The sequence below is a fragment of the Odocoileus virginianus genome, chromosome 17 (genome assembly GCF_023699985.2).
Source record: "Odocoileus virginianus isolate 20LAN1187 ecotype Illinois chromosome 17, Ovbor_1.2, whole genome shotgun sequence".
In the NCBI taxonomy this organism is placed as follows: domain Eukaryota; kingdom Metazoa; phylum Chordata; class Mammalia; order Artiodactyla; family Cervidae; genus Odocoileus; species Odocoileus virginianus.
Genome location: NC_069690.1, coordinates 4563212 through 4588767, shown reverse-complemented (window position 1 = coordinate 4588767; position 25556 = coordinate 4563212). Strand labels below are relative to the sequence as shown.

General features: G+C 36.0%; 1 protein-coding gene across 10 annotated transcripts in view; it reads right to left on the bottom strand.

The window, feature by feature from the left end:
* Window positions 1-25556, bottom strand: part of STXBP4 (syntaxin binding protein 4) — a 217841-nt gene that overhangs the window by 112313 nt on the left and 79972 nt on the right. For 9 of the 10 annotated variants that reach the window (XR_011492079.1, XM_070478469.1, XM_070478471.1 and 6 more), the window contains 2 exons: window positions 16183-16278; window positions 7343-7408 (listed from right to left, as the gene is read on the bottom strand). Coding sequence is in view for 9 of the 10 variants with exons in the window: in XM_070478469.1 (XP_070334570.1) it covers window positions 7343-7408; window positions 16183-16278 (162 nt within the window). In the remaining variant the exon portion in view is untranslated. The remainder of the gene's footprint in view (window positions 1-7342; window positions 7409-16182; window positions 16279-25556) is intronic. The other variant, XM_070478472.1, reaches the window with a different exon arrangement.

Sequence of the window (25556 nt, the reverse complement as noted above, 5' to 3'; positions counted from 1 at the left end):
GTAATCTTGGCCTTGACAGAAGAAATGTTTTATAAAAATGAAAGACCTTCAATTATTTCACACATGTTCACAGAATACAAGACATTTCTAACAATATCAATGATCAAATGATTCAAAATTTGAAAAACTACAAGTACTTTACTTCAGCTTTAGATGAGCCATGTGATATGAGATAATATTAAATGCATACTTCAGCCAGGTGTTGTCGCTTGGCTGCTCTATACAGCTTGCAGGATCTTTCCAGACCAGGGATCAAACTTGAGTCCCCACAGAGAAGACACAAGTCTTAACCACTGGATCACCAGCGAATTCCCAAGGGAAGTATTGTCTTAAAGGACTTCCAAATTCACATAAGGTTGTCAATCTACAGCCTAAAAAATTCAGACTCATGGCACAGACATTTTAACCTTTACATGTGTGACATGAAGACTTTCAGTTGGATAATGAAGAAAAGTTTGAAAAGCTTTTTTTTTTTTAATCATAATAGAAGGTGCTCCAGCTATGTTGGATCAAAATTTCTGATTTGTTGACATCTTCAAACAAGACTGTTTTCTTCATTGTTTCATGCCATTGTAGGATTTTGAAAATTTCTGTCTCAGTTCTTGAAGTTGACCATATGAAAAACACCATGGACACAATTGTTAACCTTGTTTAACGTATATGTGCAAATTTGATGACTCGTCACTAGTTTAAAAGACAGCGACTTTAAAGATCCTCTCCTCTTTGCTAGGGTTACTTGGCTGAGTTGTGGAAGAGCTTAATAAAGACTTACTGTATTTTTAACTCCAGTTGAAGATTTTCTTAAATGATTGGTTGCCTAATACTTAACAAAGACAAAAAATGGAAGTGTGCTTTACACTTTATTATCAATATTACACTGTACATGAATGAGCTAAACTTGAAGCTCCAAAAAATGAGAAAGCTTATTTGTGGAGCTAGACAAGTGTAAGAATTTATACTGATACTGAAAATTTTCAAATATGTAAGTCAATAATAATGATTTACCTATTATCTAACACCAATCATTATGTAGATTTTATTACTGATAATATGTAGATTAGGCTCAAAAACCTTAAAAATTTTGACATCTGCTTAGTTGATATTGATAAACTTACAGTTGCTTTCAGTATATGCAATACTCCTTTGAAATTGATGGTAATTAGAATTACTGACATACTTAACTTGAAAAGATGTAGTTTTCAAGTGATTTTGCTTTAAAGATTGAATCTTCTAAAAACATGAAAAAATTTTGCCAATATGGACATAAATATTAAAAGAAAAACATTTTTGGTATTCATTTCAGTTACTGCAAACTTTTTAACTTTATTTGGAACATTTGGGTATATGAATCTACTTTTTAATTATAAATGCTGTTAAACAAAATCAAAGCAGTTATTTCCAATGAAAATTGACTGCATGCATTAAGATACACTTTAAGTGTATAGTAACATTGGACTTCAAAAATACAGTACGAGAAAAGAATGTAAAAATGTCTAATGAATTTTTAGCACTTTTTCATGACCATATTTTAGACATATTAGACTAAAAATATACCTAAGATAATTTTATCTGTTTGTCTCCATGCTTTTAAAAAACGTGGTTACTAGAAAATAGACAAGGCATAGTTGGTTTCCAATATATTTCTATTAGAAAGTGCAGGTCTAGACTTTTATAAAAGTCTCTTCTCTGTTACTCAATTATTTCCAAATCTGTTGCTAGGTTAACTTTCTTAAAGTATAGATATTCTTCTTTCACCATTCTTCATCCATCCATTCACCAAATATTTACTGAATACCTGCTCTACGTCAGTGATGGTTCCAAGGTAAATTAGAGAACACATGAAAGACAGCTGCCCTCCTCATGAAGCTTACCCTCTAGTTGGTGGATACAGACAGAGGATACAAGTTTAACAGGTAAATAATACACAAGAAAGCAATCAGGAATGCCAAAAGACTTATCCACCGACAGTGAGAGCTGGAGCGTTAGTGGGGTAATGATGCAGGGAGGCAGAGGGGTTGGAGAACAAGGCGGGAAGGCGGGGGAAAGCAGTAAGGGATGGGCGTGTGGGGTGGGGGGAGGATGGCAGACCAGGGAGGACAGGCTTTGTAGGAGTTGGGCTTTCACTCTGAGATGGAAAGTTAGACAGGTTCTAACAAGTTTTAAAAGGCTATTTCTGGCTGCTGTGTTCAGATTAGACTGTATGGGGGTGAGGCAAGGGTAAAAGCTGGGTGATCTGGTAGGAAGTATAGTTTCAACAGACAGGAGATGATGCTGGCTTAGACCAGTGATGCAAGTGTCAAAATGTGGCAAAACTGCGGTTTTTAAACAGGAGGGCCAACAAGTTAGATGTAGAGTGTGAAGGAAAGAGGAGTCAGATTACAGATGGAACAAATTGATCTTTCTTCTCCTCTTGTCAAATACCTTCAATGGCAATCCATTGTCTAAAATCTTAGACTGGTATTCAAGTGCCTGCCTGCTTTAGTCCCAACATAAAAACTCCCCCATAGCCCCCAAATGTTATTTCCTAATGCTTTCATCTTTTCATGTTTTCCTTATGTCCCAAAGCCTTTAATAATGACAAGGTGATGATGATGAACTAACACAAATACAAATTATTATTTTTTTTAGGAATTTATTATATTCCTGGTAGTTTTAGCCTCTTAAATTCTCAAATCCTATGAACAAATTATAAACAGATGTTACCATCACATTTTAGATACAAAAACATTAAGAGATAATAGTTAAATTAGCATACAAAGCCAGCTGACTTTGACGCTCAAGATAAGACTTTTTCTTTCACACCATGCTCTTCAGGCTGCACACTGCCTGAAGTGCTCTCCCTTTTACATGTATGGTCTAGTTCATGTGTCACCTTTTCTCTAAAAAGTCGCCTTATTCTCTCAGTCAAAATTAGGTTTTATTCCTCTAAATGAAATTGTTAAAATAAATCATTTTCACCTATTTCTCTGCACCTAATATTTCTTCTTCTATTATTAATAATAATGACCATAATAGTTAATATTTATTAAATAATTACTATGTGCTATTTTTTATATATACACACACATACACACTATCATATTACCTTACTTTATTAACTATGCTTGATATTCCAAAACTTTTAATTCTAAGCATTCAGAAGAAAAGAAAAATTTAATTAAATGGAGGAAAAAACCCACCCTTTAATTTATTCTATATGTAAAAATTAAGAAAGAATATTTGTAAATGGGATTCCCTGGTGGCTCAGATGACAAAGAATCTGCCTGCAAGGCGGAAAGACCCAGGTTTGATCCCTGGGTAGGGAAGATACCCTGGAGAAGGGAATGGCTACCCACTCTAGTATTCTTGCCTGGAGAATTCCATGGAAAGAGGAGCCTGGCAAACTAAAGTCCATGGGATAGCAAAGAACTGGAGATGACTGAGCAATCAACACTTCACTTTTCACTTGCAGGATGCAAAGATACACTAAAGTGTAAAAAGGCCTGGCCATATAAACTGAGGCAGATATAGCACCAAACTACAAAAAAGCTTAATAAGATGGGGGTCCAAAAGTTTTTTTGGTCAAAAAATAGAGGACTTTTACAGACTTTTTAGTTGGAAATAACTTAAGTGTACATAAGATTTGCAAGAGTAGAAACATCATTTGCCCAGATTTACCTAATTCACAAAGTCACCCTTTTGCCCACATGTTCATGAGTGAGAAATAAAGTATTCTTGCAAGCCACTGATATTTTGAGGTTGCTGCTACCAAGATTTTGCATACTCTCAATCTCTCACATATGTACGTTTGTATACACACACATACGTAAATATGTACACACATATTCTATTCAAGGGTTCTTTATCCCTACAAACTTCAGGATTTCTTAAGTAAAAGGATATTCTCTTACACAACCATAGTACAGCTATCAGATTTAAGAAATTAACATTGAGCTGATACTATTATCTAATCGGTCATCTATATTCCAATTTTGTTAATTGACTCAATAACATCCTTTGTAGTGTTTCCCCTGTTCAAGTGTAGGATCTAGCCTAGGGTCAGGTATTTTATTTAGTTCCATGTCTCTTTACCCTCTTTAATCTGGAACCTTCCCCGCCACCTCCTCAGCTCCTTCTTCCCTCCCGTCATCCTTTCTTCATTTTCCTTTCTTTCTCTTTCTTCCTGTCCCTCTCCCTCACCCCTCGCTCTCTACCTTGTCCTTTCCTTTCTCTCTTTGGTCCTTCTTTCTTTCTTTTCATTCTTTTATTTTTTATGGCATTCACATTTCTAAAGAATATAACACCTATACACACACAGACACATACACTTTTAAAAATAAATAAAACTGTCCTCATTTGGGGCTTGACTGATGCTTCCTCATGGCCAGGTTCAGGTTTATACATTCTCAGCCATAATACTACGTAAGTGATGGTGTATCCTTTCAAGGTTTCACATTTGAAGTCACACATATCCATCTGCTTTTCACTGGTGATATCCACTTTGTACCAGTTTAGGAGTTGTCTGATTTCACTATCATATAATTACTATTTTCCCCTTGCAATTAACAAGCAGTTTATAGACAGTCACTTTAAAGCCATATAAATATGTGAATATTCTGCTTGTCATAAAAAAATTCCCCCTAGATTAAGCATTTTATGATTCTAGTCTGATCAGTCATTACTGAAACATGCAAAATATTGATTTCCCAAATCCAGCAGCTACTCTGATAACTGTTGTTGCCAGTCAGCACTCAACAATCTTTAATGAGCTAGAGCCCTCAGCTCTCCCCGTCAATTAATTCACTTCTTCACTCATGATATGGACTCATGAATCACTTATTTTCATGGTTAGTTAGATCATCACTATATTTAATTATTTTGGTGCTCAACTACTTTCAGACTGGGCAGTGGAAAGTGCGTCAAGCTAGTTCCTTAAGACATGCTCCCAAAATTTTGGGGATTTCCTTATTTTCTAGCATAAGATGTTTTAAGCTCCTTTTGTACTTACCCACCCTCAGTCCTGAAATCAGTTATTTCTCCAAGAAGCCTGTATTCTTATTAGTGGGGAATAGCTTCTGGGTACTGGGATATGCTAGGTGGTCATTGCTGTTGGGATATCTGATTCTTGGTTCTTTCAGCTGTTAGAGCTAGAAATATATATATATATATATATATATATACACACATATATATACACACACACACACATATAAACTGCACAGACATATATATGGGCACATATATATTCATATTCACATAGATACATATATATTTTAGAAATGATGCATTCACAATGATACCTCCAAATCTAGTCCATTCAAAGAATTCTTTCTTGACTTCCTAAATTCTATTTTGTATGTTTTTGCTTTTTCACAGAGATTCTGGCTCTCAACAACAATCAAAACATTTACAGAGACCTATATTACATCTTGGGCTTCCCAGGTGGAACTAGTGGTAAAGAACCTGCCTGCCAATGAAGGAGACATAATATTCTTGATTTACACATTCTTTCCTTTAGTTTCATGAAAATATTGCTCCACAAATGCCTTACTTTGTATGTCACATCAGGAAGGCTGATGTTGGTCTAACTCTATTACATTTGTAAGTTATTTGATCTTTTCATTTGGAGGCACTATGCATTTCCCCCCCCTCTATCTTTAAAGCCTGCTAGGATATATCCTAAATTGATCTTTCCCCACTACCCAATAATAGTTTCAGGTTATCTTTTATTTCTGAAAAGTTTTCTTGGATTATAGTTCAAAATATTAGTGCTGTTCAGTTGTTTTGATTTACTTTCTCATGAAAATCCTTTACTTACTTCATTCTTATTTTTCTGGTTTTCTTTGATGCCTTTTCATTTGATTATAGTCTTCCTTGGGACACCTATAATATAGTTTTCATTTCTATATCATTTTGTCTTTTTCTTTTCTTTCTTTCCTAGGTTTTATCAACTCTCATTTCATTTCTGTTTTTTTGTCATTTTCTAAGTCTTTGTTTTTAATTCCTTATTTTGAGTTATTCTGTGTTACAGTTTTAAGGTTGAATTGTTTTGGGGTATTTTCATCAGGGAGAAAGTTTTAATTCATATTGTCTGATATTTACAGTTGTTTTGTAATGACAGGGACAGATTTTAAAATTTTTTTTCCAATTCCTTTTTCTTTTACAGGAAGAGTTCTTAGTTCAACAGCACCCTCTTCTGTGCAATTTCTTTTTATGGATCATGTTGTTGATAGTCACGGTGGAGGGTAGATGGAGGAGGCTTGGTATGTCTTGTTTCTTTTTCATTTCTGCAAGATCCTTAATTCCCCCTCTTATTGCCTTCTCTCTCATCCTTTCTTAGCCTCCAAGGGACACCACCCCTTCTCTGCTTATGTGATTCCAGACGCTGCTGCTCCTGCTCGCACATACTCCCCAAGCTCTGAGGACCACCAAGTCCCGGCCACTGTTCGCTGTGCTGTCATTGATAGCTGCATTTTTCTCTCCAGGGGTGATTTCACTTGCAGTACTTTGTCTAATTGCTCTGCTCTCCTTACTCTTTTCAGAGTTTATAAGCCTCCCCTGCTCTCAAGTTTCAGTGGCAGGCAAGCTGCAACAGTTTGTTGGAATTTTAAACTCTTATTTATATGCACCTTGAAGGTTCTGGTGCTCTATCCAATAGGCATAATTAAGGTATAGTTCCTGGGAATTCTCTGGCAGTTCAGTGGTTAGGACTCAGTGCTTTACAGCTCTGGGCCCAGTTTCAATTCCCGGTCAAGGAACTAAGATCCCAGAAGTCGTGCATGATGTATCCAAAAAAAAGGTGTGGGTTCCTGTACGGCTTTATGTGCTCTGCAAATGCTGTGTTTTCTGGGAGGAAAATATTGGGGAGGCTCAAAATCAGGTGACTGCCACTGATCTACAGCAATGTCCTCTTAATTTTCTATTCTTATTAACATTTTATTTGTTACTTGTATCTCTATTTCATGATATCGTTGCATTTGTTTTGCTGTGTTACTTAAAATTCTTTGAAGAATGATAGAGTGAAAATAAATTTTTACTTTTTATTACTAAAAAAATATTAAAAGACGCTCTGCCTTGGAAGCTTTCCCCCTCCCTTGATTTGCTTTTAGCTTTAATAAAATGAATATGAATAACAAAAGAAAAGAAAAAGGAAAAATAGAAGAGAAAGAAAAAAAGAGTAGAAAAGCAATGAGACTGATCATTTCAGTCCATAGATAACCAACTCTGAAAGCAGCAGTACACTATACTATACTGTTTTTATCTGTAGGCTCTCAGATATTTTACAGCATCAATGTACTGCAACTATATCTCATTTGTTTACACACACATTCGCAAGACACATATAAACAATATATACACTTACTTGTTTCACACTCTGGAGTTCTTCTGTCAATTGCTTCCTCTGCCTTTCCGATTCAAATAATTTTTCCTATATTAAAAACCACTGAATTAACAACTTGTTAAGAAGGTATCAATGAGCATGATTTTCAGGACTTCATTTCAAGGCATATAAATTCCTCAAACATCCAGCTTCTAGAATCTGGAAATGTAGCTCCCAGTGACTTTTCTGCCTTATACATACCAGTTAAAAGTAATTAGCTTTTTACAGTATAATTGGGATGTAAACATATTTTCTGTTACTATAATTAGTCACATTTTTTTTCCTGTGCCAGGCGGCATGTAGGATCTTCATTTCCCAACCAGAAATTGAATTCAGGCTACAGCAGTGAAAGCCTGGACTCCTCTAACTACTAGGCCACCAGGAAACGCCTTACTAGCCACTTTGTAAAAAACCTAAAAACCTGAGGTCCAAAATAAGTCAATCAGGATAAAAATGTATAAATGTCACATAAATGCTAGGTAATAGTTATCAGTGTCAAAGAGGTTGCAAATTGAAGAGCATGATTATTATAACTTAGGAGTCCCTCTTACTGTATGTACAAAAGAGGATTATGAAACTGAGTTGAACATAATGTTCCCAATTTAGCTAATTTTTATAAGATTATCCATAAAAATGAACATATAACTAGTGTAATCTAAATATGAAAGAATAGTTACTAAGGTGGAATAACATTGGCATCCCAAACAAATATTAAAATCTTTGAACTTAAAATTAAGGATATTGAGAATAGCACTCTAAAACATTCAATTTTGTTATGTTATAAATAAATCCACATTTTATTGATCAAATCAGAGATACTACCAGTACTTTAAGAGCCATTTTACTATAAACCTGACCAGAGGAATTGCTACAAGAAGCAATCTAAAAAAAAAAAAAAAAAAAGAAGCAATCTACTTTCTGCTATACTTGAGCTCATTTTTTGAAATGAAGGTACAGGAAGATGAATATAATATAGCAATCTAATGAATCTGCCACAGAACAGGAGCCAAGAAACTTCTGGCTCCTAGGCTTTTATGCTCTGGTAAGTCACCTTCACTCTTTGTGTCCTAGTTTTTTGCATCTGTAAATGGAAAATATATCTATTTTCATTCAACTTTGCAAAGCAGTAGCAATGTGAACTCTGCGAAAAGGCTTTAAGTTAAATAAAGCCCACGGAACCTTAAAAATCATTCTTGCAGAATAAAAATTAGCCATTGGCATCAAATTTGCTTGGTTCCATTTTTATCTGTACCTCAAATCAGACATAATAAACAGAGATGTCACAGGATAATGGGAAGTGATGAGAGACATCTACACATTCTGTGAAATTCATTTAACAACCTCCACTTTTTGTGTGTATAAAACAAGTAGAAAAACTCAAAGTACAAAGATTATCTCAAACAAAACATTTATTGCTGTGAAGTTTCTTCTGTACTTAAACAAATGGTTCTCAGCCAATAGATAGGTTTTCAGGTAAAGGAAATTATATAGAATTTATTTTACCTGTGATTTCAGGTTTTGTCACAGTAGGATATGTTCAGTTACATCTCGTAAATTTTAAATACAAATCCTGATTTATTCAACAGTTCCTCCGGAAAGCTTTGTTTAAATATTAAATGAATATATCTTTAAATTAAAATTCTAATTATTACCACTGATATTCCAGTAAAAAACAAAAATATATCACTAAATTTAACAATGATAAACACTGGGGCTTCCGTGGTAGCTCAGACAGTAAATAATCTGAGAGTGCAGAAGACCCAGGTTTGATCCCTGGATCAGAAAGATCCCTTGGAGTAAGGAATGGCAACCCACTTTGTTCTTGCCTGGAGAATTCCACAGACAGAGAAGCTTGGCAAGCTACAGTCACAAAGAGTCAGACATGATCAAGAATTAAGATGAAAAATATAAATATAGCTTTAATAATAAATTGACAGTAGTTTTTTCATATTCTCTTAAAAAACATGTGCAGTGTTGGTTATACTGGTAAGATAGCATTTTTATATAATTTACTCTTTGTAAGTCATTGAATCTTATGTTTCATCAGAATTTTCTGAGGCTCTCAGATCTTTTTCATTTCATCATAGGGAACTGGTTAAATAATCTAGAACAGAACCTTTGGAGGATAGGAGAGGCACTGAAAAGAATTAGGTAGATTCATTTATATTAATCTGAAAAGTTACCCAAGATATAATGCTAATAACAAAGAGAAAAAAAGAAGACAAGTTGAAAAAAAGTGTATAATACAAGAAACAATTCTGTGAAAGTTAAAGAAGCATGTATACACATATTTTTTAGCATATGCTTGGGTACACAGAGAAAGTCTCTGAAAGGATAAATAAGATATGTTAAACAATAGCTTCCTCTAGAGGTCAGAATTCAAAAAATAAGGTGAAAAGGAAATATTTCTTTTTTTAATTTGGTGTAAAGATTTTGCCTCAATAAAAATGAAACAAATAACAGAATTTCACTTATTTAAAAAACTAATTAAAAATAATTTGGTGGCTCAGTGGTAAAGAACCTGCCTGCCAATGCAGGGGACGCAAGCCTTCAGAACGTGACCTGGGAAGAGTCCTACATGCCACGGAGAAACAAAGCCTGAGCACAGATTTCCTCTGTCTAAACCTGTGCTCTAGAAACTGGGCACCACAGCTACTGAATCCCGCTTGCCCTGGAGCCCGCGCTCTGCAGCAGTCCAAGTCACCACAATGAAAGGCCGTGTACCGCAACCAGAGAGGAGCCCCGGCTCTCTGCAATTAGAGGAAAGCCTGTGCAGCAGTGAAGACACGCACAGCCAAAAATAAACACAGAAAAAATTTAAATATGTTCCTATCATGAGTGAGTGGAAAACAAGCAGTTATACTGTTTTTCTTGAAGACCTGAAAAATATAATGGCTTTCCATAAAAATTATGATGCAAATTTAATATTCTAAACACAAAATTAAAACATATATAGAGATCTAAAATCTTACAGTATATTTGGGAAATACATTGTGTTTTTATTTCCTTTAAATCTCAATGCATTAAATTTCATATTATGTTAGCAAAACAAGATGTCCCTGAAGCATTCCCATGAACATAGGAAAAAATGTATTTTTCAGTGAACATCTGAGGACCTAAAATTGTCATGGCTTGCTTCACTGGCTCTTAATCCTTCCCACTAATGTGAGGAAAAAAAAAGGGTTAGAAGTAGTCAGATTAGAAGGTATGATTACAAACCACACTGTTCACACTGAATCTGTGAATATAAATAATGAGTATGCGAGCTCAAAATTTACTCTCTAAAGGTCACACCTAACACATAGACCCATCGCAAAACTCATTACTGGACACTCCATTGCACTCCAGAGAGAAGAAATCCAATTCCACGCACCAGAACGCTGACACAAGCTTCCCTAACCAGGAAACCTTGACAAACCAATCGTCCAACCCCATCCACTGGGTGAAACCTCCACAATAAAAGGGAACCACAGACCACAAGAATACTGAAAGCCCACTCCAGACACAGCAATCTAAACAAGATGAAAAGGCAGAGAAATACCCAACAGGTAAAGGAACATGAAAAAAGCCCACCAAGTCAAACAAAAAAGGAGGAAATCGGGAATCTACCTGAAAAAGAATTTAGAATAATGATAATAAAAATGATCCAAAATCTTGAAAACAAAATGGAGTTACAAATAAATAGCCTGGAGACAAAGATTGAGAAGATGCAAGAAATGTTTAACAAGGACCTAGAAGAAATAAAAAAAAGTCAATTAAAAATTAATAATGAAATAAATGAGATCAAAAACACTTTGGAGGGAACCATGAGTAGAATAACAGAGACAGAAGATAGGATAAGTGAGTTAGAAGATAAAATGGTGGAAATAAATGAAGCAGAGAGGAAAAAAGAAAAAAGAATCAAAAGAAATGAGGACAACCTCAGGGACCTCTGGGACAATGTGAAACGCCCCAACATTCGAATCATAGGAGTCCCAGAAGAAGAAGACAAAAAGAAAGGCCATGAGAAGTTACTAGAGGAGATAATAGCTGAAAACTTCCCTAAAATGGGGAAGGAAATAGCCACCCAAGTCCAAGAAACCCAGAGAGTCCCAAACAGGATAAACCCAAGGCGAAACACCCCAAGACACGTATTAATCAAATTAACAAAGATCAAACACAAAGAACAAATACTAAAAGCAGCAAGGGAGAAACAACAAATAACACACAAAGGGATTCCCATAAGGATAACAGCTGATCTATCAATAGAAACCCTTCAGGCCAGAAGGGAATGGCAGGACATACTTCAAGTAATGAAAGAGAATAACCTACAACCTAGATTACTCTACCCAGCAAGGATCTCATTCAGATATGAAGGAGAACTCAAAAGCTTTACAGACAAGCAAAAGCTGAGAGAATTCAGCACCACCAAACCAGCTCTTCAACAAATACTTAAGGATCTTCTCTAGACAGGAAACACAGAAAGTTGGTATAAACGTGAACCCCAAACAACAAAATAAATGGCAACGGGACCATACCTATCAACAATTACCTTGAATGTAAATGGGTTGAATGCCCCAACCAAAAGACAAAGGCTGGCTGAATGGATACAAAAGCAAGACCCCTATATATGCTGTCTACAAGAGACCCACCTCAAAACAAGGGACACATACAGACTAAAAGTGAAGGGCTGGAAAAAAATATTCCACGCAAATGGAGACCAAAAGAAAGCAGGAGTCGCAATACTCATATCAGATAAAATAGACTTTCAAATAAAGGCTGTGAAAAGAGACAAAGATGGACACTACATAATGATCAAAGGATCAATCCAAGAAGAAGACATAACAATTATAAATATATATGCACCCAACATAGGAGCACCACAATATGTAAGGCAAATGCTAACGAGTATGAAAGAGGAAATTAATAGTAACACAATAATAGTAGGAGACTTTAATACCCCACTCACAACTTTGGACAGATCAACTAAACAGAAAATAAACAAGGAAACACAAACTTTAAAGGACACAATGGACCAGCTAGACCTAACTGACATCTATAGGACGTTTCACCCCAAAACAATCAACTTCACCTTTTTCTCAAGTGCACACGGAACCTTCTCCAGAATAGATCCCATCCTGGGCCATAAATCTAGTCTTGGTAAATTAAAAAAAACTGAAATCATTCCAGTCATCTTTTCTGACCACAGTGCAGTAAGATTAGATCTCAATTACAGGAAAAAAATTATTAAAAATTCAAACATATGGAGGCTAAACAACACGCCTCTGAATAACCAACAAATCATAGAAATCAAAAAAGAAATCAAAATATGCATAGAAATGAATGAAAATGAAAACACAACAACCCAAAACCTATGGGACACTGTAAAAGCAGTGCTAAGGGGAAGATTCATAGCATTACAGGCCTACTTCAAGAAACAAGAAAAAAGTCAAATAAATAACCTAACTCTACACCTAAAGCAACTAGAGAAGGAAGAAATGAAGAACCCCAGGGTTAGTAGAAGGAAAGAAATCTTAAAAATTAGGGCAGAAATAAATGCAAAAGAAACTAAAGAGACCATAGCAAAAATCAGCAAAGCTAAAAGCTGGTTTTTTGAAAAAATGAACAAAATTGACAAACCATTAGCAAGACTCATTAAGAAACAAAGGGAGAAGAACCAAATTAACAAAATTAGAAACGAAAATGGAGAGATCACAACAGACAACACTGAAATACAAAGGATCATAAGAGACTACTACCAGCAGCTCTATGCCAATAAAATGGACAACTTGGAAGAAATGGACAAGTTCTTAGAGAAGTATAACTTTCCAAAACTGAACCAGGAAGAAATAGAAGATCTTAACAAACCCATCACAAGCAAGGAAATCGAAACTGTAATCAGAAATCTTCCAGCAAACAAAAGCCCAGGACCAGATGGCTTCACAGCTGAATTCTACCAAAAATTTAGAGAAGAGCTAACACCTATCTTACTCAAACTCTTCCAGAAAATTGCAGAAGGTAAACTTCCAAACTCATTCTATGAGGCCACCATCACCCTAATTCCAAAACCAGACAAAGATGCCACAAAAAAAGAAAACTACAGGCCAATATCACTGATGAACATAGATGCAAAAATCCTTAACAAAATTCTAGCAAACAGAATCCAACAACATATTAAAAAAATCATACACCATGACCAAGTGGGCTTTATCCCAGGAATGCAAGTAATCTTTAATATCTGCAAATCAATCAATGTAATACACCACATTAACAAATTGAAAGATAAAAACCATATGATTATCTCAATAGATGCAGAAAAAGCCTTTGACAAAATTCAACATCCATTTGTGATTAAAACTCTCCAGAAAGCAGGAATAGAAGGAACATACCTCAACATAATAAAAGCTATATATGACAAACCCACAGCAAGCATCACCCTCAATGGTGAAAAATTGAAAGCATTTCCCCTGAAATCAGGAACAAGACAAGGGTGCCCACTCTCACCACTACTATTCAACATAGTTTTGGAAGTGTTGGCCACAGCAATCAGGGCAGAAAAAGAAGTAAAAGGAATCCAGATAGGAAAAGAAGAAGTGAAACTCTCTCTGTTTGCAGATGACATGATCCTCTACATAGAAAACCCTAAAGACTCTACCAGAAAACTACTAGAGCTAATCAATGAATACAGTAAAGTTGCAGGATATAAAATTAACACGCAGAAATCTCTTGCATTCCTATTCACTAACAATGAGAAAACAGAAAGAGAAATTAAGGAAACAATACCATTCACCATTGCAACAAAAAGAATAAAATACTTAGGAGTATATCTACCTCAAGAAACAAAAGACCTATACATAGAAAACTATAAAACACTGATGAAGGAAATCAAAGAGGACACAAACAGATGGAGAAATATACCGTGTTCATGGATTGGAAGAATCAATATTGTCAAAATGGCTATACTACCCAAAGCAACCTATAGATTCAATGCAATCCCTATCAAACTACCAATGGTATTTTTCACAGAACTGGAACAAATAATTTCACAATTTGTATGGAAATAGAAAAAAGCTCGAATAGCCAAAGTAACCTTGAGAAAGAAGAATGGAACTGGAGGAATCAACCTGCCTGACTTCAGACTATACTACAAAGCCACAGTTATCAAGACAGTATGGTACTGGCACAAAGACAGAAATATAGATCAATGGAACAGAGTAGAAAGCCCAGAGATAAATCCACGAACCTATGGTCACCTTATCTTCGACAAAGGAGGCAAGGATATACAACGGAAAAAAGACAACCTCTTTAACAAGTGGTGCTGGGAAAACTGGTCAACCACCTGTAAAAGAATGAAACTGGAACACTTTCTAACACCATACACAAAAATAAACTCAAAATGGATTAAAGATCTAAATGTAAGTAAGACCAGAAACTATAAAACTCCTAGAGGAGAACATAGGCAAGACACTCTCCGACATAAATCACAGCAGGATCCTCTATGACCCACATCCCAGAATTTTAGAAACAAAAGCAAAAATAAACAAATGGGACCTAATGAAACTTAAAAGCTTTTGCACAACAAAGGAAACTATAAGCAAGGTGAAAAGACAGCCCTCAGATTGGGAGAAAATAATAGCAAACGAAGCAACAGACAAAGGATTAATCTCAAAAATATACAAGCAACTCCTCCAGCTCAACTCCAAAAAAATAAATGACCCAATCAAAAAATGGGCCAAAGAACTAAACAGACATTTCTCCTAGGAAGACATACAGATGGCTAACAAACACATGAAAAGATGCTCAACATCACTCATTATCAGAGAAATGCAAATCAAAACCACAATGAGGTACCATCTCACGCCAGTCAGGATGGCTACTATTCAAAAGTCTACAAGCAATAAATGCTGGAGAGGGTGTGGAGAAAAGGGAAACCTCTTACACTGTTGGTGGGAATGCAAACTAGTACAGTCACTATGGAGAACAGTGTGGAGATTTCTTAAAAAGCTGGAAATAGAACTGCCATATGACCCAGCAATCCCACTTCTGGGCATACACACCGAGGAAACAAGATCTGAAAGAGACACATGCACCCCAATGTTCATCGCAGCACTGTTTATAATAGCCAGGACATGGAAGCAACCTAGATGCTCATCAGCAGACGAATGGATGAGGAAGCTGTGGTACATATACACCATGGAATATTTCTCAGCCATTAAAAAGAATTCATTTGAATCAGTTCTAATGAGATGGATGAAACTGGAGCCCATTATACAGAGCAAAGTAAGCCAGAAAGATAAAGACCATTACAGTATACTAACACATATATATGGAATTTAGAAAGATGGTAACGATAACCCTATATGCAGAACAGAAAAAGAGACTCAGATGTATAGAACAGACTTTTGGGCTCTGTGGGAGAAGGCGAGGGTGGGATGTTTCAAGAGAACAGCATTGAAACATGTATATTATCAAGGGTGAAACAGATCACCAGCCCAGGTTGGATGCCTGAGACAAGTGCTCGGGGCTGGTGCACTGGGAAGACCCAGAGGGATCGGGTGGAGAGGGAGGTGGGAGGGGGGACCGGGAAGGGGAATACATGTAAATCCATGGCTAATTCATTTCAATGTATGACAAAAACCACAAAAAAAAAAAAAAAAAGGTCAGCTGAGGAAACAAATATTAATTCGATATTAATATCCTATACTAAACTATCTGATATTGATATTCTTTTAAAAAAAACAAAAACAACAACTAAGTCTCGATACTCCAGAATTCAACACAAGATAATATTCTTTCTTTTCTTTATACAAAAGAAAATATAAGGTAGCTAAATTGGAGATTACCTTAAGTGCATTCACTTCTTCCAAGGCGTCATTTCTTTCACGCTTAAGCTTTTCCATTTCATCTGTTTCTAAGGAATCACCTGTCTCTTGAGAAATCTGTATGCAAGATAAGAAGGGAGAGTTAGAATAAGACACAGAACAATGGAGTGGTTTAAAATTGGGAAAGAAGTATGTCAAGGTTGTATATTGCCACACTGCTTATTTAATATATATGCAGAGTACATCATGAAAAATGCCAGGCTGGATGAATCACAAGTTGGAATCAAGACTGTCGGGAAAAGTATCAATAACCTCAGATAGGAAGATGACACCACCCTAATGACAAATAACAAAGAGGAACTAAAGAGCCTCTTAATGAGGGTGAGAGAGGAGAGTGAAAAGTTGGCTTAAAACTCAACATTCAGAAAACTAAGATCATGGCCTCTTGTCCCATCATTTCATGGCAAACAGAGGGGGAAAAAGTAGAAACAGTGACAGATTTTACTTTCTTGGGCTCTTAAATCACTGTAGATGGTGACTGAAGCTATGAAATTAAAAGATACTTGTTCCTTGAAATAAAAGCTATGACAAACCTAGATAGCATATTACAAAGCAGAGACATCATTTTACTGACAAAAGTCAGGTCTAGTCAAAGCTATTGTTTTTCCAGTAGTTATGTACAGATGTGAGAGCTGGACTATAAAGAAGGCTGAGAGCCAAAAAATTGATCCTTTCGAACTGTGGTGTTGGAGAAGACACTTGAGAGTCCGTTGGACAGCCAGGAGATCAAACCAGTCAATCCTAAAGGAAATCAGTCCTTGAATATTCACTGGAAGGAATGATGCTAAGTTGAAGCTCCAACACTTTGGCCACCTGATGCGAAGAGCCGACTCACTGTAAAAGACCTTGATGCTGGAAAAGATTGAGAGCAAGAGGAAAAGGGGGTGACAGAGGATGAGATGGTTGGATGGCATCATGGACTCATGAACATGAGTTTGAACAAACTCTGGGAGACAGTGAAGGACAGGGAAACCTGATGTGATGCAGTACGTGGGGCCACAAAGAGGTGGACATGATTGAGTGACTGAACGACAGCAACAAAGCAATCACAGGGAAGAAACTGTCAATATCAAAATACAAGAGAAAAGTTATACATTAGATACTAATTATGAGAGCTAACATAAAATTCCTTTTTTGATGAGTCTTAGGCTTTTGCATTCCAATAACAAGATTCAGTTTCTTATTTTGGAGTTGTTTCATTAGATAAAAGAGAATATTAAATAATCTGGGGTAACAATTCACTCATCGAGCCGGTGATGCCATCCAGCCAACTCATCCTCTGTCGTCCCCTTCTCCTCCTGCCTCCAATCCTTCACAGCATCAGGGTCTTTTCCAATGAGTCAACTCTTCGCATGAGGTGGCCAAAGTATTGGAGTTTCAGCTTCAGCATCAGTCCTTCTAATGAACACCCAGGACTGATCTCCTTAAGGATGGACTGGTTGGATCTCTCTGCAGTCCAAGGGATTCTCAAGAGTCTTCTCTAACACCACAATTCAAAAGCACCAATTCTTCAGCACTCAGCCTTCTTCACAGTCCAACTCCTGCTTCCTTTTGCCCTGACACATTTGCTTTTGTGTATCTATGGTCATTATCCATAATATATATGATCTCATATTCTTCATCTGTTCTGTTATTCTATTTCATAAGTACTCACAGAATTAATTCTTAAACTGTTTAGATTACTTCTGAATACAATCTCAAATGTAGCAATATTCCCAAAGTGTGTTCCAAAAGATTAGTTTTACATAAAACCGTAACAGGGTGATGGTGACGGTGGTAGTGGTCCTTGCAGGTCAGATAAGTTAGAGAAATAAAAGATTTAGAAAAAGTTACCCTTCTTTCCTGCAGGTCTTCTAGTAGCTTTGATATGCTAATAAGCATTTTGAATATTCCAAATGGTAACATAACGACTTGTTTTCCTCAAGTTTTCTGATCATATTACACACACAACCCTCCTTTATTTTGTACCATCTCATGGGACTGATGTCTACCTAGCACATTCTGGGAAACACAGCTACTGAACATTCAGATTTGCTTATTCTACCTCGTTACCTTAAGAAGCAAAAATAAACAGAATTTAAGAGTTTAAATAAGAATCCAGATAACAGAGTTATAAAAATTTACTAAGATAAATTATAGATTGGGGTTTTTAGGCATGTACTCATCATTTTTGAGTTTAAAATGAACATATATCATGAATGAAAGAATCCATGGTATCATTTTGGGAGGCAAAACACTACACTAACATTCATAGAACAAACTATGACTTACAAAATGTTTTACAACTCTATTGTTATTTTAGGGCTAAGCAGCAAAAACTGGCGATAGATAGTACTTGTGAATTCTTTGAAAAGCCCCTTCGTGGTCAGTGACTTTCCAAATATGACTCAACTAAACAAGCAGCATCAAATGAGATAAACTGTTGCTTTTAACATAAATGACTCCAGACAGATAACTATTTTCTAATCTACCTCCAGCTCTTGAACTTTATCCTCTTTACTGTCTTACATCTCTTTCTTACCTGGTTCTCATGATATTCTTTTCAACCCTTGGGCCCCCTGGCCTCTGTGATACTTGGTAAATAACACTATAAATCATTTCTCCTCTGCTTTCTCAAGTCTGCAATAGTATCATGAGACCCTACAGAAAGTCACTGCACTGCGCTCAGCGGGCCTCACCTCAATTCTCCCTTCACTACTGCTCCATCATCATTTTTAAGTTATGTGACTTGTGCCAGTCTGGATAGCCACTACTGCACTGGCCACATTCACAACCTCAATTCATCTTAAACAGAACAAGCTCTGTTTCAGTCTAATTTTATTGATACAGCCTTCCATTATGAACCAGCCCATCCAACTACCTCCTTTCCTTAAAATTTCTGTGTATTCCCTTATTTCGCCCTGCCTAATCCTTTTATTTCTTATACTCTGCTTTACATGTCTTTCCTCCCTCCCGACATTTCAGTAGTATTACTTGTAGTGTCACCAAAGAGACTGCTATGAAAAAAGATATGCCCCTCATCAACTTTCGTTAACCACTTTGTTACACATAGTATTGCTCAACCATTTGTCCTTGAAACTTTCTCTTCCCTAGGTTTTCGATACTCTACTATCTCATCTACCCTCAGGATATTTAGGCTGTTTCTAATGACTTCATTTCACTTCTACTTCTTAAATGGAGAAAAGAGAGGTTCCCCAAAGTTTGTCCTTTTCTGCCACCTTCTCTACAGGCTGTCCCTGAGGATAACATTCACTGCCATGCTATTACAACTATCACCCTCCACATAATTCGCAAAGCTCTCTCCTGATGTATAGTTCCTTATTCCCTTTAGGTTCTTTATACCTGTCAGCATCATGAACTTACTCTTTCCAAAACACAGCCCATCATCTTCTCTATCTTTCTCTTCTTATTCCTTCTTCCTAGTAAAAGAACCATATATCATTAATCACCCTAATAAAAAACTTGGGGACTGCCTCTAACTCATTCTCCTTTGCTCTGACATTCAAACGCATGCCTCATTGACGGCACACTTGCTTTGGTCAATGTCTTAGACCTGTCTCTCCATTTCTTTCCCATTCTTCTCACCTCTCTTTATTCATCCATACTTACAGTCTTTCTCTGGTCCCATCTAGACTACCAACCATCACTTTAACCCCTTCCAAGATAGACAACACTATTTAAGATTACTATTTCTAAAATATCACTTTGATGATATCACTATTATCCTTAGTGGTTACTAACTTAACTACGGTTTCAGTCAGTCAATTCAGTCGCTCAGTCGTGTCCGACCCTTTGCGACCCCATGGATTGCAGCACGCCAGGCCTCCCTGTCCATCACCAACTGCCGGAGTCCACCCAAACACACGTCCATTGAGTCAGTGATGCCATCCAACCATCTCATCCTCTGTTGTCCCCTTCTCCTCCCACCTTCAATCTTTCCCAGAATCAGGGTCTTTTCCAAAGAGTCAGTTCTTTGCATCAGGTGGCCAAAGTATTGGAGTTTCAGCTTCAGCATCTAGTCAATGTCTAAGTTTAATATTTACTCTTCCTTTCTTCTCTGATCTGCATGTACTCAATTATCTTTTTTAAAAAGTAGATTATTCTCTGCTTACTATCACATTGTACACATTTATTTTTTCATGCTAATACTCATCACTCTGATCACCTCTTGAGCAGATAAAATCCTATACGATTCAAAACTCACTCAAGGGACTTCCCTGGCAGCCCAGTGGTTAGAACTCCATGCTTCCATGACAGGGTACCTGAGTTTGATCCCTGGTCCAGCAGGCCATGTGGCACAGTCAAGAAAACACCAAAACAAAAAATGAAAACTCACTCAAATGCCACCTCCATTATGAATTTTCTCTGAGTACTCTAAGTTCTATTATTACTATGGCCCTATCACAAGGCATTTTTAAACTTTGTTTGTATACATGAATTTTCTTACATTATATCCTAAATTCCTTGAGGGACAGGCTTGAGTTTTATTTTTCTTATAACATGTGCTGGGGCAACTAACAATGCCACATACACTGTAGCTATTTAATATACATGTAATCTTTTACAGATGAGGATATAGTGGAGTGACTATAAAGTGTTTACTGCTACACACAGTGAGAAATATCATTTATATCATGACCCAATTATCAGTTAAACATTATCACTTTTATTATACACAGTTCACTTTACTATTTTCCATTCTATTCTATTCCCCTTGTTAAAATACAATCACTTAACTGATTGAGCAAGAACCCCAGTTGTGATTTTAATATAACCTATTTATGAGACATGATTACTGTGGTAAACCCATCATATCATCATGGACCATCGTCTGCTGATGCTAAGTTTAGAATACTGCTAAATGTAGGCTCCAACCTTGCCTTTTCTAGATGTAATCTTGTCCCAGCTGCAGGTGTAGCACTGTGTGAATTTTTAATATATTTTTAATATAGCAGTGATGACTAGAATCACAGCAAGATAATTATATTTTTGGTTCTAAATGCCATATTATTCCAAAACCAAAAAGTTTTTTGTCAACTAAACAAAAGTAGGACTTACACTGACTCAGCAATTCCTTCTTAAAAGATAGCATTTCAAGAAATCTTATGAGTCAGACAGAATGATCAGCAAATGAAGCTAGTTACAAAAGAGTACATATTGTATGATTCTATTTATTATTGTATCCATTATGCTTCAGTAAAAATATTTTTAAAAAATAAAGGAAAACACAAGCCAAAAAACCAGAGAAACATATGGGTAAAAAACAAGCATTCTTAACAGATGGATTATAAAATCTGACTCTCTTCTTTAAGATGACATGGTTGAGGGGGTGAGCACACTGGAATTTCCCCATCTTCACAGAATGTCAGTAGCCTGACCTTAGATCAACTGATATACTACTTCATATGAAGCACTATAGTGTTACCTAAAACAAACAAATAAAATAGAACAAAAAAAACCTTGGGAATAATACTAAAAATATTTTTAGAGTTTTTTTCTGGTAAGCTACTTGACAAGCAGTGATTTTTAACAGTATTTTCAATAACTCATTAGTAAATTATAAGACCTAATATTTACTGGACTCGAACTGAGTATTAAATAAGAACACAAGGATGTAAAAAAGGCTAAGTAACGCTTTGAGACTTTTGCTTCAGTTACATATGTGAGTGTGGTGAAGTAAAAATGGATTCTTATCATGGAGTTATGGATTCAGGTGGAAAAAAAAGGAAAGCCAACATTTAATGGGGACTCTTCTGTGTGTTGACAAGCAGAATATTACAGAAGAATTCTTATAAACTGATATAATGATTCTTGCACAATATTTGATCTGAAGCTACAAACAGGAAATTATTGGCACATAGGCCTTGTACAATTACCATCAGCACTTTGCTCTTGCTATCAAAATGCAACATACTGCATACATTCTTATTTGCTCTAAAATCATATTGGTATTGACAAAAGGGAAGTAAATTACTAATTTGGAGACCAAGTATTTCTTTGCAGTTGCTAAGAAAGCTCTGCATGCTCATTCCCTACCTGGCTTATGTAAGCTCCCCACCACCTTTGCCTTCCCTCATCAAAATGGGCATGGTGGCTTCTAATACTGTTTGGCAATTGGGAAACAATGTCCTGCTGTCACAAAGGTGGGTAAGAACGTAACACCGAGATGAGAGGGAGGAAACTGTGCTCTTACTGCTTCAGTCTTCCTACTCTAAAAGCTACAGAATCAGTCTTGCTAAATCAGTGCTTCACTTCGGGGACAACTGAGTAATTTCCCCGAGTTCCCAAACCACCAGGTCTTTGGGAATTCTCATTCTCAGCAATGGGAATGCTCATTCATCACTGGTGAGAATACAGAACAATACAGCCACTTTGGAAGAGAGTTGGCAGTTTCTTGCAAAATTAAACATCCTTTTAACATATGATCCATCGATTAAGTTTCTTGGTATTTACAGAAAGAAGTTGAAAAATCATGTCCACAGAAAAACATGCACTTGGACATTTACAGAGGTTTTATTCATAACTACCCAAACTAGGAGCAATTGAGATGTTTTTCAGTGGGTAAATGGATAAATCACCATCCAGATAAGAGAGATGAAAAGACATGGAGAAACATTAAGTGCAGATTATTGTCTGAAAGAAGCCAATCTGAAAAGGCTGTATACTGTATGATTCTAAGTATATGACATTCTGGAAAGGGCAAAACTATGGAGACAATAAAAGGATCAGTGGTTGTGATGGATTTGGATGGGGGGGGTGGTAAGGCTGTAGAGACATGATACACAGTACACAGAGAATCTTTTATGTAATAAAATATTCTGTATGATACCATAATGATTGCTATATGTCTCTATACACTTGTCCTAACCTACACAGAATGTACACACCAAGAATAAACCATAATGTAAACTGCAAACTTTGGGTGACTATGCTGTGTCAACGAAGGCTCATCAATTATAACAAATGTGTCACCCTGAAGGAGGAGGTCAATAACAGACAAGGCTAAGCATGTATAGAGGTGTGGGTATTTAGGAAATCTCTGTATGTTCCCCTTAATTCTGCAGTGAAACCAAACCTGCTCTAAAATAAAGTCTTAAAAAAAACCACTTTATTATAATGGCAAAAAAGTGTGACATATCTGGAAATAAATATAACAGAGATTAATAAGGCTTGTATTGGAAAAAATACCTCGTGTGTTATACACTTATACATTATATATTGAGAAGATATAGATGAATAAGAGGCCAAAACATGTTCACAGATAGATTTAAACTCATAAAGATGTTGATTTTCCCCCAAATAATCCATAAGTTCAAAGTAGCAAGATTCTGGCTAAAATTTATATAGATAAGATAGCCAAAGTAATATCTGAAAAGAACAACAAGGTGGGAAAATATATCAAGACTTATGAAGCCAAGTCAACCAGTAGAATAGGCCCATGCATATATGGAAATCTTATAAATGACAGAACTGGATTGCAAATAATCCTTCCAACTCATTGAAATATGAATTCACATTTTAAAAATTACCTTTAAGAATTTTATCAAAATTCATATATAAAACTTAAATTTTTTGACTGTTTATCAACAGTATAATGACAAACCAATTCAGAAGAAAATTTTAATATGTAAGAGTTTATGAACATAGTGAGTTAAAACAACTACATTTGAATTTATTTAAATTTGGGGGTAGCAAAATGATAGGGTTACTAAGGAAAGATTTTTAACCTTGATATTATAACATATCGGGGTAACATTCTAGGGCAATATGGAAGAGAAATAAGAGTTAAAAGAGACAGGAAAGATGATAAAATTCTGAGAATAATAGTTTGCATTTACAAACCACAAAATCTCAGTCCAGTCCTCCCCTGACTTGTCTTTGGCAACCACAAGTCTGTTCTTTATGCCTGCAAGTCTGTTTCTACTTTATAGATAGGTTCATTTGTGCCATATTTTAGATTCTATTAACACATAAAAGGGATACCATGTGGAATTTGTCCTTCTCTTTCTGAGTTACTTCACTGAGTATGATAATCTCTCTAAGTGCGTCCACCTTGCTGCAACAGCATTACTTCTGTTTTTTTATGGCTGAGTAGTATTCCACTGTATATATGTACATCTCCTTTGTCCATTCACCTGTTGATGGACAGTTACATTGTTTCCATGTCCTGGCCATTGTAAATAGTGCTCGATGAAGGCACATGTACTGTTTGGCTAAGGTGTCTAACAGCAGGATTGCTGGATCACATGGTTTTCCATTTTCTGAGGAACCTCCATACTGTTTCCCATAGTGGTTACACCAACTTACACTCCCGCCAACAGTGCAGGAGTTCCCTTTTCTCCACACCCTCTCTGGCATTTGTTATTTATAGACTTTTTAATGATGGCTGTTCTGACTGGTGTCTGGTATAGTAGTTTGATTTGCATTTCTCTAATAATTGATGATGTTGAACATCTTGTCGTGTGCCTATTGGCCAACTGTATGTCTTTGAAGAAATGTCTATTTGGGTCTTTTGTCCACTTTCAATTGGATTATCTGGTGTTGTTGAGTTTTATGAGCTATTTCTATGTTTTGGAAATTAAGCCCTTGGTTGCAAGGTTTGCAAATATTTTCCCCCATTTCATAGACTGTCTCTTTGTTTTGTTTATGGTTTACTTTGGTGTGCAAAAGCTTGTAAGTTTGATTAAGTCCTAATTTGTTTATTTTTGTTTTTATTTCTACTGCCTCGGAAAGCTGACTTAAAAAAACACTGGTACAATTTATGTCAAAGCATACTTTGCCAAAGTTCTCTTCTAGGAGTTCCACGGAGTCTTGTCAGATATTTAAGTCTTTTTTCCTATCATATTCTATCTTTCTTTGTCAAAGATTAACTGACCATAGGTATATGGGTTTATTTCTGGGCTCTCTATTCTGTTCCATTGATCTTTGTATCTGTTTTTGTGCCAATATATGCTGTTTTGATTATGATACCTATCTGGGAGGTTATGCCTCCTGCTTTGTTCTTTTTCCTCAGAATTGGTTGGCGATTCTGGGTTTCATGGCAATTCTATAGTTTAGGATTTTTTTTTTCCAGTTCTGTGAAAAATGTCATGGGTAAATGATGGAGATCGGGTTAAATCTGTAAATTGCTTTGAGTAGTATGACCATTTTAATAATATTAATTCTTCCAATCCAAGAACATATAATATCTTTCCATTTCTTTGAATCATCTTAAATTACCTTTATTAATGCTTATAGTTATATAAGTTTTTCACCTCCTTGTTCAGGTTCATTTCTAAGCATCATTTTTTTTTGGTGTGATTTTAAAAGTTATTGCTTTTTTACTTTCCTTTTCT